The 17,480-nt window shown below is 35.6% G+C and overlaps 1 protein-coding gene across 2 annotated transcripts in view; it reads left to right on the top strand.

The window, feature by feature from the left end:
- The window catches only part of DDX50 (DExD-box helicase 50), a 28,443-nt gene extending 18,302 nt beyond the window's left edge, over nucleotides 1-10,141 (top strand). For both annotated transcript variants that reach the window (XM_010985820.3, XM_031461172.2), the window contains 7 exons: nucleotides 1,606-1,767; nucleotides 3,304-3,423; nucleotides 4,164-4,237; nucleotides 4,462-4,621; nucleotides 6,169-6,303; nucleotides 7,417-7,461; nucleotides 9,652-10,141. In XM_010985820.3, the coding sequence (XP_010984122.1) occupies nucleotides 1,606-1,767; nucleotides 3,304-3,423; nucleotides 4,164-4,237; nucleotides 4,462-4,621; nucleotides 6,169-6,303; nucleotides 7,417-7,461; nucleotides 9,652-9,930 (975 nt within the window). In that variant the 3' untranslated portion in view covers nucleotides 9,931-10,141. The remainder of the gene's footprint in view (nucleotides 1-1,605; nucleotides 1,768-3,303; nucleotides 3,424-4,163; nucleotides 4,238-4,461; nucleotides 4,622-6,168; nucleotides 6,304-7,416; nucleotides 7,462-9,651) is intronic.
- The last annotated feature ends 7,339 nt before the right edge of the window (nucleotides 10,142-17,480 follow it).

Genomic DNA, 17,480 nt, shown 5'->3' with positions numbered 1-17,480 from the left:
ATTGTCCTCAGGATAAAATTCGTATTCCTTTTCAGCCTCATCTCTCACCACTTCTCCTTCTAACTCTGTGCTTCAGCAATACTCAAATATCTATAGTTCCCCAGATACACTAATTATGTACAATATTTCTTATGCCTGGAACTTCCTAGCCTCCTGCTTCTTTTTTTTTCCTGACTTACTAGTTCCTTATTATCTGTTGGTCTCAGCTTCAGTGCTGCCTTCCTCTTAAACAATATTGAGTCAAGTTCCCCTCTTAGGTATTCCTATAGCACCCTGCACCTTGTTACAGCACATATCATACTGTATTGAAAAATTGTCAACTTCTCTGTCCCACAATGTTTCTTTATGGTTGTTCCAGAACCTGGCATAGTACCTGAAGCATAGCAGGTGCTCAGTGAATTCACTCATGAATGTGTTAAACACAGTTACTACAGTTCAGATACTGTTGAAGTTAAATAGTTGTTATGAACTTTTAAATTTTAATAGTGGCTAGAAATACTAGGAAATTTATTTGTAACACTAGGAAAATTATTTGCAGCGTACATGGAAGATCAGCCCAGTATAAACTAGTTCAGTTTCACTAAAAATTATAGAAATATAAGTTAAAATAACATTGGGAGGGGGAGGGTGTAGCTTAGTGGTAGAGTGCCTATTCAGCATGCACGAGGTTCTGGTTTCAATCCCCAGTACCTCCATTAAGTAAGTAAATAAACCTAATTACCTCCCCCCACCAAAAGAAATGGTGTAAAAAGAAATCCAAAAAAAGATTTACATAGTTTAAAAAAAAAAACATCGGGAAATCATTTTTACCTATTAGAATGATAAGGATTATAACAATTCATAACGTACAGGTATATAGATAGGTGGGGTTAGATGAAATAAACACTCACAGAATGTTGAAGAGTAAATGAGCACAGTTTCTTTTTATAATACAGTTTTGTAATACCTATTAAAATATTAAATGTTTATAATTTTTGACCTAGAAATTCAGCTTCTAGATATGTAGTCTGTTGAAATATACATGTACTGAAGGGTCTAGAGATGTAAGTACAAGGTTGTTCATTGTAACATTGTTTCTAAAGGTGAAAGTTTGGATGTGACCCAAATGTTCATCAGTAGGGTATTGCTAAAATAAATGATGCTGCAGCCATATGGAGAAATCATATACGGTTTTTATAAATTAAGTAGATGTGTTTCTCGATATGGAAAAATGGCTAAGATGTAATAAATTTATAAGGCAGGTTGCAAAACAATACATACATAGTATAGTCCCATTTTTTATAAGTAAATACATAAAATTATATGCTAGGATATGTGAGGGGTATGTGTGTGTGCGTATGTATTTGAAAAATAATATGTGGAGGAATATTCACCAAACTGTTAGTAGTTAATTATTAGGAGGCTGATACTAAGGGAAGCTTTTGCATTTTATGTTAAATATTTTTCTGTAGTGTTTGATTTGTTTTTTAAAACAATGAACATGCAGTTTTATAATTATCAGAAAATAAGATTTAAAAACAACAAAGAGCACAGACTGTATGGTGTTTGGGTGCTATCAGTTGCAAGTATGTGCTATATACTTACTTTTGCTTTTTTTCCAAATAGAATGCCCAGTGTTTACATGGGGACATTGCACAGTCACAAAGAGAAATTACACTGAAAGGCTTCAGAGAAGGTAGTTTTAAAGTTTTGGTGGCAACCAACGTGGCTGCTCGTGGTTTGGACATTCCTGAGGTTGACCTGGTGATTCAGAGTTCACCTCCACAGGTAAGAAAGTAGGTTTTTTTCCTGGTTTTATTGAAAAATAATTGACATCACTGTATAAGTTTAAGGCATACAGCATGATGGTTTGATTTACATATATTGTGAAATGATTACCACAATGAGTTCAGCTAGTATCCATCTTATTATGTAGGTGTTTAAGAAGAAAAGAAAAAAGGAAAAAATGTTTTCTCTCTGTGACGTGAACTCTTGGGATTTACTTAATTCACAACTTTTGTATACTATGTCATACAGGATTGTTAGCTGTAGTCGTTGTGTCATACGTTACATCCCTAGTAGTTAGTTATCTTTTAACTGGAAGTTGGTATCTTTTGACAACCTTCCTTCATTTCTCCCTCCCCACCGTCTGCTTCTGGTAGCAAGTCTGTTCACTGTTTCAGTGAGTTTAGTTTTTTGTTGTTGTTTTCTTTTAGATCCCATATATAAGTGAGGTCATACAGTATTTGTCTTATTTCACTTAGCATAAAGCCTTCAAGGTCAATCCGTGTTGTCACAAATGGTAGGACTTCCTCTTTTTTTTACCGCTGAATAATTACACCGTTGTGTGTGTGTGTGTGTGTGTGTGTGTGTGTGTGTGTGTGTGTATCTCATAACTTCTTATTCATTCGTCTGTTGATGGACACTTAGATCGTTTCCATGTCTTGACTGTTGTAAATAATGTTGCTCTGAACATAGGGGTGCAGATACGTTTTTGAGTTAGTGTTTTCATTGCCTTTGAATGTATTCCCGGAAGTGGAATTGCTGGATCATGTGGTAGTTCTATTTTTAATTTTTTTAGGATCCTCCATACTGTTTTCTGTAGTGATCATACCAATTTACAGTCCCACTAACAGTGCGCAAAAGTTCCCTTTTTGCCACTTCTACACCAGTTCATGTTACCATTTGTTTTTTTGATGATGACTATTCTAACAGATGTGAGGTGACATCTCATTGTGGTTTTAATTTGCAAGGAGATGAGATTTGATTTGGAGAAAGTAAGAGTGCCACTTTTTACAAGATACTGCTGAGATATGAAAAATATGTTACCTGTTCTTGCTCTTTTTTTGTTAGTGCAGTGTTAAATTGATCAGTATCTGATACCTTTGCAAATGATTAATTTCTTTATTTGGATCTTAAGCATGAAATCATGCAAGGGAATTATTAAAAGTTGCCATATAAAGAACCCTGGGATGAGGTGGATAAAAAGGTTTTTTAAAAAAAAATTTGGGGGGGTAATTAGGTTTATTTATTTATTTTTATGGAGGTACTGGGGATTGAGCCCAGGACCTCATGCAAGCAAAGCATGCACTCTACCACTGAGCAGTACTCTCCCCCTTGATAAAAAGATTTTAAATCATATCACCTTTATTACAGAATTTAAGCACAAAAATTCTTTGAGATGTTGAAAAGAGTGATAGGATTAAAATAGATATATTATTATTGGTAGGCATAGTTTTGTTATTATTAGTATTATTATTTGGATGCTGGAATGACTGTTTAATTTGCCAGATTTTTAAGAAGTGTTACCTCTTTTATTTTTAGGATGTTGAGTCCTATATTCATCGCTCTGGACGTACAGGTAGAGCTGGCCGGACAGGGATTTGCATATGTTTTTATCAACCAAGAGAAAGAGGTCAATTAAGATATGTGGAACAAAAAGCAGTAAGTAGAGTTAAATTATTTCAGGCTTATTATCTAAATGATGCCTTAGAAAAGAGCTCTTTTTATATTTGTTCTCACAAATAGATCTTTATAACTTTTCTCAGTTTAAGCTGCATTTGGATGTGAAGCATGTGAAGAGCTAAATTTATTTTAGTTGCAAGACTTTGTTTTAATACAGCTTTTTTTGTGAAGACAGAAGAGCTGACTTTCTCATTTTTCCCTTGAATTTCTCCCTTGATACTAAAATCAGAACTGCGTTGAGTACCTTTTAGTCCAGTATTGTAAATGGATGACTATGACATTGTCTTGGTGTAATAGTCAAGATTATACTGAGTAATGGTACAGTAGCCAGTTTCTATGAGAATTTACACACTTTTTGTGGTCTGAAGTTTTTGTAGTATTTCACTTTTTCTATTTTTTATGGTATGTGTTTTTAAATACATTTTTTCATGTACTCTGTAAGATGAAGATCATAAAACTGATTGATGTAAACAGCATCTTTCTTTTTTTAAATCAGCTTTATTTTGCAAGTGAAATTCCGTGATTGTAATTAAGAGACAATCAAAAAATTTTTTTCTCTTTCTAGAATTTATAGTTGATGATTTATTAGAAAATCTTTTGGTCTGCTAGGGCTTGGAAATCTTTTAAGTCCAAGAAATGGAAATTCAACAAACTAGATTAATTTAGGAATTAATTGTAAAGGCTTCCATTTTTCTTTAATGTAATTCTTTCATTTTCAGGGAATTACTTTTAAACGTGTAGGTGTTCCTTCTACAATGGATTTAGTTAAATCTAAAAGCATGGATGCCATCAGGTATGCTTTCTGACCTTGCTGAATAATTTTTTCTCTTGTATTAGGCTATACATCTTTAAGCTCTCCTAGTTCAAATATCAGAAAATTTAATCACCAGTTTTACCAGCAGACATTTAATTATATTAAAATACGAAAACGTTGCTCTTTCTTTTCCCATTCATTCTCTTACCTTTAATTTTTCCCCTTTGTCTTGACCAAGAAAATTTACTGTTTTTAAACCATAGGTCTCTGGCTTCTGTTTCTTATGCTGCTGTTGATTTTTTCCGACCATCAGCTCAGAGACTGATAGAAGAGAAAGGGGCAGTGGATGCATTGGCTGCAGCATTAGCTCACATCTCTGGCGCATCAAGTTTTGAACCACGATCTTTGATCACCTCTGATAAGGTAGAAATCCGTGAGAAAATTGGTTGGGGAAGATTAAAACTGAACCATAGATATCTCTCTGGAGAGAAATATAGGACATTTTCACTTTGCACAGTACTGGGTTAACCAAAGCTTGTGTACCAGAACCTCTTCTTCATTTTGTTTGCCATGGAACTATGCAAGTCGAGAAGTAGACTCTGTGTGGCCAACACAATATCATGCAAAGTTAAGGATTACTGTGTGTGTGTGTGTGTCACCATCTGACCTGGCCCCCTGCCAGGTCAGCATCAGATGTCAAAATAAACCATACCAGAGCCATATATTCAAGTTATAAAGGTGTATTTTACTCTCTGTAATTAGTCAGTAACCTGTGGGGTGATACTTTAGCACTGAGCAAATATCCTATCCCTACTAACCCATTAGATACTTCTTAAGAAAAAATTTAAACCATACTTCTTAAGAAAAGATTAAGATAGACTTTTAGAGCTAAGAGGTATCTAATAAAAGGTCATCTAACCTCTGATTAAATATCTTAGTAGCAGGATGTTAGTGGTTTGATATTTCTTTTGTGTGTTAGACCAAAATCCAAAGTCTTTGACATGAATGTTCTATAGGGTCTTCCCTTGCTACTTCTTTGGCCTCATCTTTATCACTCTCCCCTTGCTTGTTTCAGCTACCCTCACCTACTTGCTGATGCTCAAACATAAACTCAGTCCTATACAAAGCCTTTGCACTTCCTTATGCTGTTCTGAATGTTCTTTCCTTTTAACAACCTTGGCTTCCTCCTCACTTCTTTCAGGTTTCTACTCAAATATCGTCATATCAAAGAGGTCTTTCTTCATCACCTTATCTAAAATAGCTTACCCCTCCCTTTACTCTGTATTTTCAGTTTCTTCCCCTGCTTATTTTTTTTCATGTTGCTTATTACTGACATTCTGTTTATTTCCTTATTTGTTTACTGTCTCCTCCAGCATTATCCACCCCCCTCAACACACACACACACTCTAGAATGTAACCTCCATGAGACAAAGGCCTCTTGCTGCTGAACTGCTTGCACCTAGTGCAATCTCTGGCACATCCATAGGGGCACTCAAATATTTGTTAGGTGAATGCCTCCCTGTATCTTCATGTTGATTGATCCTTGTGCTGTCCAGTGAAGTTTTACAGAACAAGTAATTTTTGATTATGTATTAGTCCTTCAGAAGTTTTAAGAGATTTATGTCCTCTTGTTTTTCTAGTCAAAGCTAACTTTGATTCCTTCAGCATTTCCTTAATTCCTCACTACCTTATCTTTAGTGTGATACTGTAGTTTAATTTCCTCTTAGAGAATGATGATTAGAATTAAATGTAGTCTTTACAGGAATGTATAAAAGAATGGAAATTTCAGTGATCTATAAACGTTAGTCTTCTATTAATATAGTTTCAAAGAAGTAATTTTTTTAGCAGTCATATTATACTCTTGGCTCTTAAGAAGTGCATGGTTAAGTCATAAAGGGCTATGAAGATAGAATGTCATTGTCCTGCTGCTGCTGCTTTTTTTCCAAACATAATGTGACTTATTCCTTAAGGGGTTTGTGACCATGACTCTGGAAAGCCCAGAAGAAATACAAGATGTCAGCTGTGCTTGGAAAGAACTTAACAGAAAGCTGAGTAGTAATGCTGTGTCCCAGATTACCAGAATGTGCCTCTTAAAAGGAAATATGGTAAGCTTTTCTAGACAACTGCTATAAAAATGTTTATAAAGACTAGCAGATTTTATTCATTCTTTCTTCTTTTAAAGCCTAATGAGATGAATAATGCTGTTTTCTCCATGTGTTAGTATGTGTCCAGTTGTAAATTTGAAGAATTATATAAGTAACCCATTCCTCTAAAAAGCTATGTCATTCTACTTAATTTGACTAATATCCAAGTAATCTAAGTTTCTGCCTTTGTATACATGTTACATATGGTTATGTGTGTTTATTTTCTAAGATTAAGTAATTTATAATTGCAACAGCTTAACAGCTCGATTTTTGAGAGGACACAATATTGGTTTTTAAGTGGCCTGCTATTGGTTGTTAATGAGGAATACAGTGAATTAAGTATTTTTATACATTTATGAAATAGCAGAGTTAAAACCACCTGTAATCTTAGTGACTGATTTCTTCTAATGGTTTTGAAAAAAGATACTGTATTTATTCATCTAACTTGACTATATAAATTCATTATAGTCTAGAACTGATTATTTATTAGAAATAGTTATCTTTCTCAAAATTTAATATTACTTACGTTCAAAAAATTTGTGGCAAGTATGAGACAAATATACACATTCAGAAAAAAGGTGGAGGGGAAGGAAAATATACTAAGATCCTTAGGCCACCTATTTGGTATACTGGAATATTAACTTAACTTTCAGCTTATTGGCAACCAAGACCAAAGAGGAAAGATCTTAGGTTACATCATTCTCATTATCTGGTAAACATTTCAGCTCTTTAGGAGACAGTTTCTGGCACTAAATTTTTAAAGAAATTTATTAGGCAGGTCATTTTACAAGGGACATGGAACATTATAGTGTCTACAAAAACTTCTAGTGAATACTCTAGATTCTCAGTAGTAGTCACTTCTTATTAGATGCTGTTTACTTTTTAGATTTAGGAAGTACAATTAGCAGCCACTCTGTGTCATGCATTATTATATATTAGATGTTTTAATCCTATAAGCAATCATGGGACACACTTAATCTTTTCTTTTTTTAACCTAATGTAGGATTACCAGCAGGTATTTAAAAAAAATCAACTCATATGCATTAAATAAAAATGTTTTCATTTTGCTTTTAGGGTGTTTGCTTTGATGTTCCCACAACTGAGTCAGAAAGGTTACAGGTATTTAAAAAATCTTATCTGTTATATAGTTGAGTATGTTTCTCTAAAAGATAGGGATTTAAAAAAACATAGTCATAATATCATTATCATGCCCCAATCAATTAACAATTACTTAAGAAAATAATAACAAATAGGAAATATCCAGTATGTATCATAACTTAAAACATCAAAAAATTATGAATAATTTCAAACGTGAAAAAATAGAATTACATAATAAATCCTGATGTACCCATCACCTAGCTTCAGCAGTTATCAACTAACTCTTGGCCAATTGTGTTTCATGTCTACTTCCACCCACTTCCCCACTTCTGAATTCTTTTGAAACAAATTCTAGGAAGTCTGTCATTTCAACCATAAATACTTTTATGTGCCTAAAATATTAAAAACACTTTAAAAAAAAAACCATAATACCATAATTAAATCCCCCAAAAGAATTCTTCAATATCATCCAACTTTGTGTTTAAATTTTGCCTGTTATCTCCTAAATATTTTTAAATATAAAGTTTATACATTGTAATTTGGTGTTTATCTCTTTTAATCTGTAGGTTCTCTTTCTTTTCTGTCTTTAAAAAAATATCCTTGTATTTTATCAGTTGAAGAAAGAGATTGTCCACTGAATTCCTACACTGTGGGATTTGTCTTTTTCATCCCTGTGCCTATTTATATACATATTTTGAAACAAGAATGGGATTATTCTGTTTTTAAAGTCTTTCTTAAAATTCAGAATATATTGTGAACACATTTCTTCGTCAACTATATAGTTATTTATTTTTACTGTCTTCTTGGCATTTGGCCACCTGGGTGATGACTTAATGTCCTATTTTCTGACATTCAGATTATTTCCAATAATAATATATTATTATAAACAGGTCAGCATTAAATGTTGCCATAGCTAACTCTTTATGCATTGCCATGTTTAGCTCTTTAAGAACCTGTTTAAGATGTCTGCTTCGCCAAAAGTTTTGTTCATTTTTAGGGCTTTGATCATATATTTCCACCAGTGATGTGTGTGGGTGTTTGTCTCTGCTCACGCTTACCAACAAGGTATTTTAATATTAACTTTCCTTGGTAACCCATGATCACAATGAGGAACAGTTAATGTAGCAGGGTATAACCTATTGGTACACCTATGAACTGCTGGTTTTATGTCTTGAGTCATTTACCCTGATGCCAAATTGTTTCCGGTGGTTACATTTTTTAGTCCCCACTAGTGTGAACAGATTTTTAATCTCCATTATCAGCTCTTAGTCCTTGCTTCTGTCAATATACCCGCTGAAAGCAATGCACTACTTATTAATAGCGTATTTTTTTGTGTGCTGAGAAACTAGTGCTTTAGAATGTATAAACTGAGTAGGAATTTAGAGTCCCAAAATTAGGCTGGTAATTTCTCCTGAGACTAAAATTTAGAAATTTTTAGAAACTTTTTTTCTTTAGCGGGGTGGGGTGAGGAGAAAACCAAGCTTTGTATTATTAAGTAAATTTAAGATTTAAGTTTTAAGAGGATTTTTTTAATGACATTTATTTTTTCCTGTCTAATTTTACAAGCAATACATGTTCATTGCAGACAACTAAAAAGCGTAAAGGAAAAAAATAACAATCACTCATAATCCCCACCCCCCAGAGATAACCACTATTAGCATTTTGATGCATTTCTTCCCAGTGTCTACATGTTTTCTTTTTAACTGAAGTGTGATTGACCTACAATACTGTGTTAGTTCCAGGTACACAGCATAGTGATTTGATGTCTCTATATATTATAAAATAATCACCAGAATACTAGTTACCGTCTATCACCATTCAAAGATACTACAATATAATTGACTATATTCCCCATGCTGGATATTTCATCCTTGTGACTTATTTTGTAACTGGAAATTTGTACCTCTTGATCTCCCTTACCTGTTTCAGTCATCCCCCTACCTCCCTCTCCTCTGGCAACCACCTGTTTGTTCTCTGTATCTGAGTCTGTATTATGTTTTGTTTGTTCATAAAACTTAGGAACTTTAGTGAATGAACTTTGAGTATGTTTTTGTTTTCTGCTTTTCAGTTTTGTTTCAGATACTTTGAATTTAATGGATGGATGGCTTTTAGCTAATAGATAATGGATGTGAAAAAAGATTCTCCTTCATTCTCGTGCTTGCTTATGGTTTCTATTTGCATTTATATTAATCCTATAAATTCCCCCAACAGGCAGAGTGGCAGGATTCAGACTGGATACTCTCAGTGCCAGCCAAGTTGCCTGAAATTGAAGAATATTATGATGGAAACACATCTTCTAATTCCAGACAGAGGAGTGGCTGGTCAAGTGGCCGCTCGGGCCGGTCTGGCCGGTCAGGTGGTCGATCTGGTGGCCGGTCAGGTAGACAGAGTCGACAGGGGAGTCGGTCAGGAAGTCGACAAGATGGTAGAAGACGAAGTGGGAATAGAAATCGATCAAGAAGCGGGGGCCACAAACGTAGTTTTGACTGAGATAGTTAATCTGCCAGCGTGAGTTTGTCTATTTCTGCCTAATCATGTACATTATCCACCAAAAATTAGGTCATCATAGTTGAGGTATGTGTCTGCTATTTGCAAAGAAGTTGGTTGTATTTTTTTAAAAAGTATTTCACAAGAATGGTTGTAAACAAATCTACTTATCCAGTTATACCTTTGAATAAAAAAAACCTCCTTTTATTGTCTCTTTTCACTGTGCGTTAAGAATTTTCTCAGTGTAATCTTTTAAAATTTCTTCTAAAAATGTGGCAGTCAAGTTAATCTTACTTAAGGTTACTTGCATTTTACAAAATGTGGTGTGCCTATATTCAGATCATTTCTTTCTATATGGTAGAAAATAAGAAATCCCTTCTACATTAAAGGGCTGTATAAGTTGGTGACATGACTGGTTAGATGTAACATTTTAAATTCTAGATAAAGCTAATTAAAAGGTGTGCAAGTAGTGCATACTCAATAATTTATTCAACAGTATTGGCTGAATGTCTGCTATGTGCCCATCACTATCCTAGTCCCTCGGGATATATTGGTGAATAAGGCATGGTCACTATCTTCAAGGAACTTATAGTCTAAAGACAAGCAATTATGATTGAGATTAACACCTAAAGGCTAAAATGAAAGTAGGTATGGAATGCTGAGGATCTAGTTGGGGTATGCCTAACCAGTCTTAGGAGTCAGTAAGGCTTTTAGAAGAAGTGATACCTAAAAGGAGAAGTAAAGTAAAAGCATCAGTTGATTGAGCCAGGTATATGTGAATCATGGGAAGAGGAGTTTAGAAGGGAGAGGGTTTGCAGGCAGGGATAATGGTATATGTGTACCATTTTATTGTACTTCGCAGATACTGTGTATTTTACAAATTGAAGGTTTGTGGCAACCCTCGATCAAATAAGTCTGTTGGTCCCATTTTTCCAACAGTATTATTTTTAAGTTAAGGTATGTACATTGTTTTTTAGATATAATGCTATTACACCCTTAATGGAGTATAGTATCATAACTTTTTTTTCATTTTTAATTTTATTAGGTAGAATTGTTACAGTTTGACTGCACATATACAATATATTGCCTGTAGTAGTATAACTTTTATATACACTGGGGAACCAAAAAAATTTTGTGACTCGCTTAATTGAAACACTCCCTTTATTGCAGTGGTCTGGAACCAGCTACGCAATATTTCTGAGGGATGCCTGAATGTGCAGAAACCCAGAGGCAAGGAATAACTTGGTAAAGTCTGAGGACCTACAAATAGTTCAGTATGACTTGCATGTAATAGGCAGAGGACAGAAATAAGTGAGATAAGGATTTAGGGACCAGTTTTAAAGGCCTTTTGTGCATTGTTAAGGAATTGAAATGTTTTCTTGGAAATAATGGGGGACCATTAAAAGATTTAAAGTAAGAAGTAACATGGTGAGATTTGTGTTTTAGAAAGATTACTGGCTACACTGAGGAGACTGGATTGCAGAATGCTCATTCAGGAGGCTAGGAGCCCCTTAAGATGCTGTCAGAGTAATCCAAGGTAGAGGTGATGGTGGTCTAAACTAATGATAGGTAGTTTATTTTGAGTAATGAGAATTGAGGCACTTGAGAGGTTGTTGCTCATCCAGAATCACACAGCTGGATAATATATAGTGGGGTGAGGATTTGAACCATGGTAAGTCTAGCTTCTGAGCCAGGACTTTTTTTTTTCATTTTCATTTTTTTTTCATTAAAGGTTATTGCAAGATAATTGAACACAGTTCCCTGTGCTATACAGCAGAAGCTTTTTTAAAAAATATATTTTTATACATAGTGGCTAACATTTGTCAATCTCAAACTCCCAAATTTAGCCCTTCCCACCTCCTCTCTCCAGTAACCATAAGATTGTTTACTATGTCTGTGAGTCTGTTTTTGTTTTGTAGATGAGTTCACAGTGTTCTTTTTTTTTCCCTTTTTTTTTAGATTCCACATATGAGTGATATCATATGGTATTTTTCTTCCTCTTTCTGGCTTATTTCACTTAGAGTGACGATCTCTAGTTCCCTCCATGTTGCTGCAAATGGCATTATTTTATTTTTTATGGCTAAGTAGTATCCATTGTATAAATATACCACAACTTCTTTATCCAGTCATCTGTCAATGGACATTTACGTTGTTTCCATGTCTTGGCTATTGTATATAGTGCTGCTGTGGACATTGGGGTGCACGTATCTTTTTGAATTAGAGTTCCCTCCAGATATAACCCAGAATTGGGATTGCAGGATCATATGGTTAGTCTATTTTTAGTTTTTTTTTTTTAACATTTTTTATTGATTTATAATCATTTTACAATGTTGTGTCTATTTTTAGTTTTTTTGAGGAATCAACATACTGTTTTCTATAATGGCTGTACCAAAACTATATTTTCACCAGCAGTGTAGGGGTGTTCCCTTTACTCTACACCCTCTCCAGTATTTATTGTTTGTGGACTTTAGAATGGTGGCCATTCTGACTGGTGTGAGGTGATACCTCATTATAGTTTTGATTTGCATTTTTCTGATAATTAGTGATATTGAGCATTTTTTCATGTGCCTATTGGCCACTTGTATATCTTCACTGGAGAATTGCTTGTTAGGTCTTCTGCCCATTTTTGGATTGGGTTGTTTGTTTTTTTGTTAATAAGTTTAATGAGCTGTTTATATATTCTTTTTTTTTTAACTTTTTTTTTAATTGAGTTATAGTCATTTTACAATGTTGTGTCAAATTACAGTGTAGAGCACAATTTTTCAGTTATATGTGAACATACATACATTCATTGTCACATTCTCTTTCTCTGTGAGCCACCACAAGATCCTGTATATATTTCCCTGTGCTACACAATACAATCTTGTTTATCTATTCTACATTTTGAAATTGTTTATATATTCTTGAAATTAAACCTTTGTCAGTCACATCATTTGCACATATCTTCTCCCATTCTGTAGGTTGTCATTTTGTTTTGCTTATGGTTTCTTTTGCTGTGCAAAAGCTTATAAGTTTAATTAGGTCCCATTTGTTTATTTTTGCTCTTATTTCTATTGCCCAGGTAGACTCTCCTAGGAGAACACTGCTAAGATTTATGTCAAAGAATGTTTTGCCTATGTTTTCTTCTAGGAGATTTATCATGTCTTGTCTTATATTTTAAGTCTTTAAGCCATTTTGAGTTTATTTTTGTTGAACCAGGACTTTTAACCACTGTGCTAAATAGTGTCAGTGGACTTTAAGAAACATGGATAGATTTCAGACAATTTTAGGAAATGGAATTTTTAGGACTTAGCACTTTGAATTGGAAGATAAAACAGGCAGAAGAATAAAACCTAGATTTTTGTCACTGAGATAAGTACTAGAACAAAGAGCAAGAAAAATTATGTGGAGAGGAAGTGGGAATATGGTTAATTCAGTATTAGATGTATTTTAATATTGAGTAATCATGAAATATGTAAGAGGAAATAAACAGGCAGTTGGATTGATAGGTCTGAAGCAGGAGAGTGATCTGTTCTAAAGATTTGAGGATAGTAAACGAAACCTGTAATTGTAGTTAAGGTAGTAGATGAGATGATCCAGGGAAAGTATAGTAAGAAAAGAGGACTTAGAAGGGAACCCAGAGGCATACTGGTGTAGTTGGTGCAGAGCAGAGGAAAGGGGGCCCTATTGAGAAGGGATGATAAGAAGAGGGCAGGAAGCCCAGAAGTATGAGACGTTAAAAGGAGCCAGAAGACAAGGCTGAAATGGTCTTTGGATTTGGCAAAGAGACATTTGACATGGGGAGCAACCATATTAAGAGTATCAAGAATAATGAAAGCCACTCAGCAGTGACTTCAGCAGGAAACAGGAGATAAAGAAGTGGGACAACAATCATGAACATGTCTTCCAGGAACTTGGCTGTGAATAGGGAAGAATAAGCTAAAGCTGGACATAGGTGAAAGGACATGAGATTGCAGTGAGAGTTTGTGTCGGTGGGGTGGGGAGATGAGGGAAGTTTGAGCGTGTTGAAATACTATGGGAAGAAGCCAGAAAGGAGGAAGGAGGAGAAAGAATGAATGGAGCAAAATCCCTCTGAAGACCCAGAGGGATAACTCAAGCACACTCGGGAGATTTTAGCCTTAGATGGTAGAAGAACATCCCTAACATTTTGTAAGAGGAAAGTGTGATTATCATGTAGGTCAGTTTGCAGGTATTAAGGTAAAAAGTTGAAGGCGTGACTGCCTGATGTCTTCTATTTTTTTCTGTGGTAATCTTGCATGGCCATCCACTGGTGAAGAGGGAAGTAGTGAGCTAGGAGACTTGAGGGGAGTGGAGAAATGCTGAGGTATCAACTATACAACATGATGGAAAAGTCACCAGGCAAACGGAGGGTCACAGGCAGCTTTGCGGTGAGAGACTGAATTTGTAGTGCTGTTAGACTGATTGAGTGATTTCCTATAGCAACACTCAGCACCAATGGAGATATGAGACAGTTGATTGGGGATTGGGGTTTTGCTCTGAGATGAAAGGATGACAAGGTGAAGATGTCAAGGACTGCAAAAGTAATTGGACCCAAAAAGTGATTGTTCCAAGGACTCTAGACTGCTTTGGGATTGAAGTGGAGATCGAGTAGACAACAGGGAGAGTGTACAAGGGGCAAGGGAGTGAAGGTCAGTGAGGGCTGACTGAATTTGAGATTTTAGGGGTGGAGCAGTTGAGGAGAAGACAGTTGCAGAGTATGGTGGCAGGGCTGTTGGGGGCAAAGGTTATTCAGTTGAGGTGGTCAAAGAACTGAGAAGCCAAGTGTTATGCGGATGGTTTTCATAGCCAATGCAATCTCCATAAAGACACACGAGGACTGAGTGGGGAGAGGAAGACTAAGCCAAGTGCCAGCATACCAATGAGGGGTGGAGGTTGGTAAATTACCTGCATTAGGAGGCGCAGAAGGTGAGATTACTACAGATCTTCAAAGGGACAGAGCATTTACATGAAAGTGAAGGAGTAATAGTTAGAAAATGGCTTTGAGGAAAAGAGGACACTAACACCAGTGTACATTGAATGTCAGGGAATAAGCAACATACGTGTGAGCCATAGGGGAGTATTTTCCGGAAGAGCCAGATTTCAGTTAAGCCAAGGAGGGAGGAAGGACTCTCAGTGCTGGATTGAGAAAGGAAGAAGTTCTCATGGGGAACAGGGTTCCAGATAGCTATGACTAGGGGGAGTGGATCTCAGTTAGGTCTGCATTTGAGTAATTGTGAGCTCTGTTTATACCCAAGAAGGTACAGGGGCTCCGTTCCTACTGAGGTACTTGGAACTTCAGTCCAAATATGCTGTGTACCTGCAAGGTTCCAGGCACTATGTCTAGGGTACAAAGTGAATAAGGATGCTCAATCTCTGCCCTGAGGAGCTCAGAATCTGTTGAAATAGATGGACACATAAACTTAGGTGCGTGGTAATGACTAAGTGTGGTGATTTGAGAGCTCTGCACAAGGACACCTAGCCCAGCCCAGCCAGGAATGGGGGTGGGAGTTCAGAGATAGCCTTTTTTGGCTCTGATGATTGAATGTGAATTAAGTCTTAGTTAAAGAAACAGGGAAGTGGGAGTGGGCATCCAGGCAAAGGCACAGAAGAGCTGATAGAACAAGATCTGAGTATGGCCAACGATAAGTAGCTCTTGTTGTGGGGATCTCCACTCTGAGGAAATCAGTGGTGAGAACATGGCAAGAGTCATATCTTAGAAGGCTTCATAGGCCTTGTTTTGCCAGCCATTGAAGGGTTTCAAGGAGGAGAGTGAAAAAGATATGCATCCACATAGGTAAACGCCAGCAAGGGGAGGATGGATTTAAGGGGTTCCCTTGCTAAAGGCTGGCTTCTCTATTAGCAAGGAAATGGGAGGCAGATCCTAACAAGATTAAATAACAGCTTTCTATGTCTTCTGGAGGAAGAAGGGAGCAGGGCAAATTCCTCACCAGATTCTCAGCTTTGGGCTGCATTCAGCCAGTCATCTTTACTCTGCTCCTTCCTCATAGAGCCTAGCACCTTCATGGCTCCACCTTTTGGCTATTCAGAGCTGTCTATTTGGTACTCTACACTAGTGTAGTCCTTTAATATCTATTTAAATTTGAGTCAGTGACCTTGATCTTCAGCTTTTGAATTTGTAAATAATATATTTTATTCTCTTCAGCATTAGAAATTTGAATAATGAATTCACATTTAGATGTGAATATCTGAGAGCCTCCTTTCATATTATTTTTATGTGTTTTAGTGCTTAATAATGTTCTTTTAAAACTATGTTCCTATTTTAAATATTAGTAATATATGTCCATAAAATAGAGAAGCAAATTGAAGAGAATGAAAACCACCCATAATCACCTCTCAAGAGATAATTACTGCTAACATTTTGTTGTATAGACCTTTGAATTCACTGTGTGCTTATGTATATACATACTTTTTGAAACAGAAATTATCCCAATTTTATTAAAACATTACATCAACTACATCAGAGGAAACTGGTCTGGAAGAATCAATATTCAAGCATTGCTTCACATTTCCTATCAAATGGATATAAGATCCATTTCTTCTACTTCTTACTGAATTTTATACTGATGACTAGATTAAATACAGTAATTTGGCCACCTTTGAGTCAAAAAGGGCCTTTTGCATGTTTCCTCTTAGAATTTTGGCCTTGTGCCTATGTGCAGGTATGTTACAAAGGAATTTACCTACTTTATAAGCCTTGACAACAATTTTCCATACAGTAGTGTTCTGGGCTTACTCTGTTGTTGAACATGTGTTGGTAATAAAAATGTCCCTGTACTATGTACAGCAGTATCATGTAATTTTGTGGTTTATTAACTAGACTGCAGGTTCCTAACTGCTTTCCTGCCTCAGCATATAGCTAAAATTTATTTCAAAGTGTTCCTTCTTTCCCCTACTACTAGTGATAGGCTACTGTGTGCCAAGCACTGTCCAAAATCTTAAGGATACAGAGATGGATAAACCATCCTGGCTCAAGAATATCACAGAATGTAAGTTAAAGCATTGTATATTTACATAAATTTATCTTAAAAAATTGACACTGAAACATCAATAGTTTGTGAAACACGATTATTTTCCTTTAAACTGTCAAGGTTAAAAAATGTGCAATCAAAGCAAATCTTATGAAATACAGAAATAAAACTTCCAGCATTTTCATTTGTCATAAAATGATTACATTTTGAATTGTCTTTCAAAAAATCTTGACACATCTATGGGTTTTAATAGCCCTTATTTATTGTGCTCTATGTGCCAGGCACTGCTAAACCATTTTGATTCATTTTTCCTAACTTTCTCAACCAATGAAGTAGGTTTTGTTATCCCCATTATGCATGAGAAACTCAGGTTCAGATTAAGAAATATGTTCAAAATCACAGAGCAAATGGTATAGATTTTCAAAGCCAGGCAAGATTTCAACCCATTTTTTAAATGATTTTATGAGGAATTGGCTCCCAATTCTTTGCCTCAGTAGTTCTTCACAGGAAGTTTACCAATACTGCCATAGATCATTCAATAAACCACTTCCCTTCAACTGCTTG

The sequence above is a fragment of the Camelus dromedarius genome, chromosome 8 (assembly GCF_036321535.1).
Source record: "Camelus dromedarius isolate mCamDro1 chromosome 8, mCamDro1.pat, whole genome shotgun sequence".
NCBI classification, from domain to species: Eukaryota; Metazoa; Chordata; class Mammalia; order Artiodactyla; family Camelidae; genus Camelus; species Camelus dromedarius.
The sequence above is the reverse complement of the archived record's forward strand: the minus strand, read 5'-3'. Positions and strand labels throughout refer to the sequence as shown.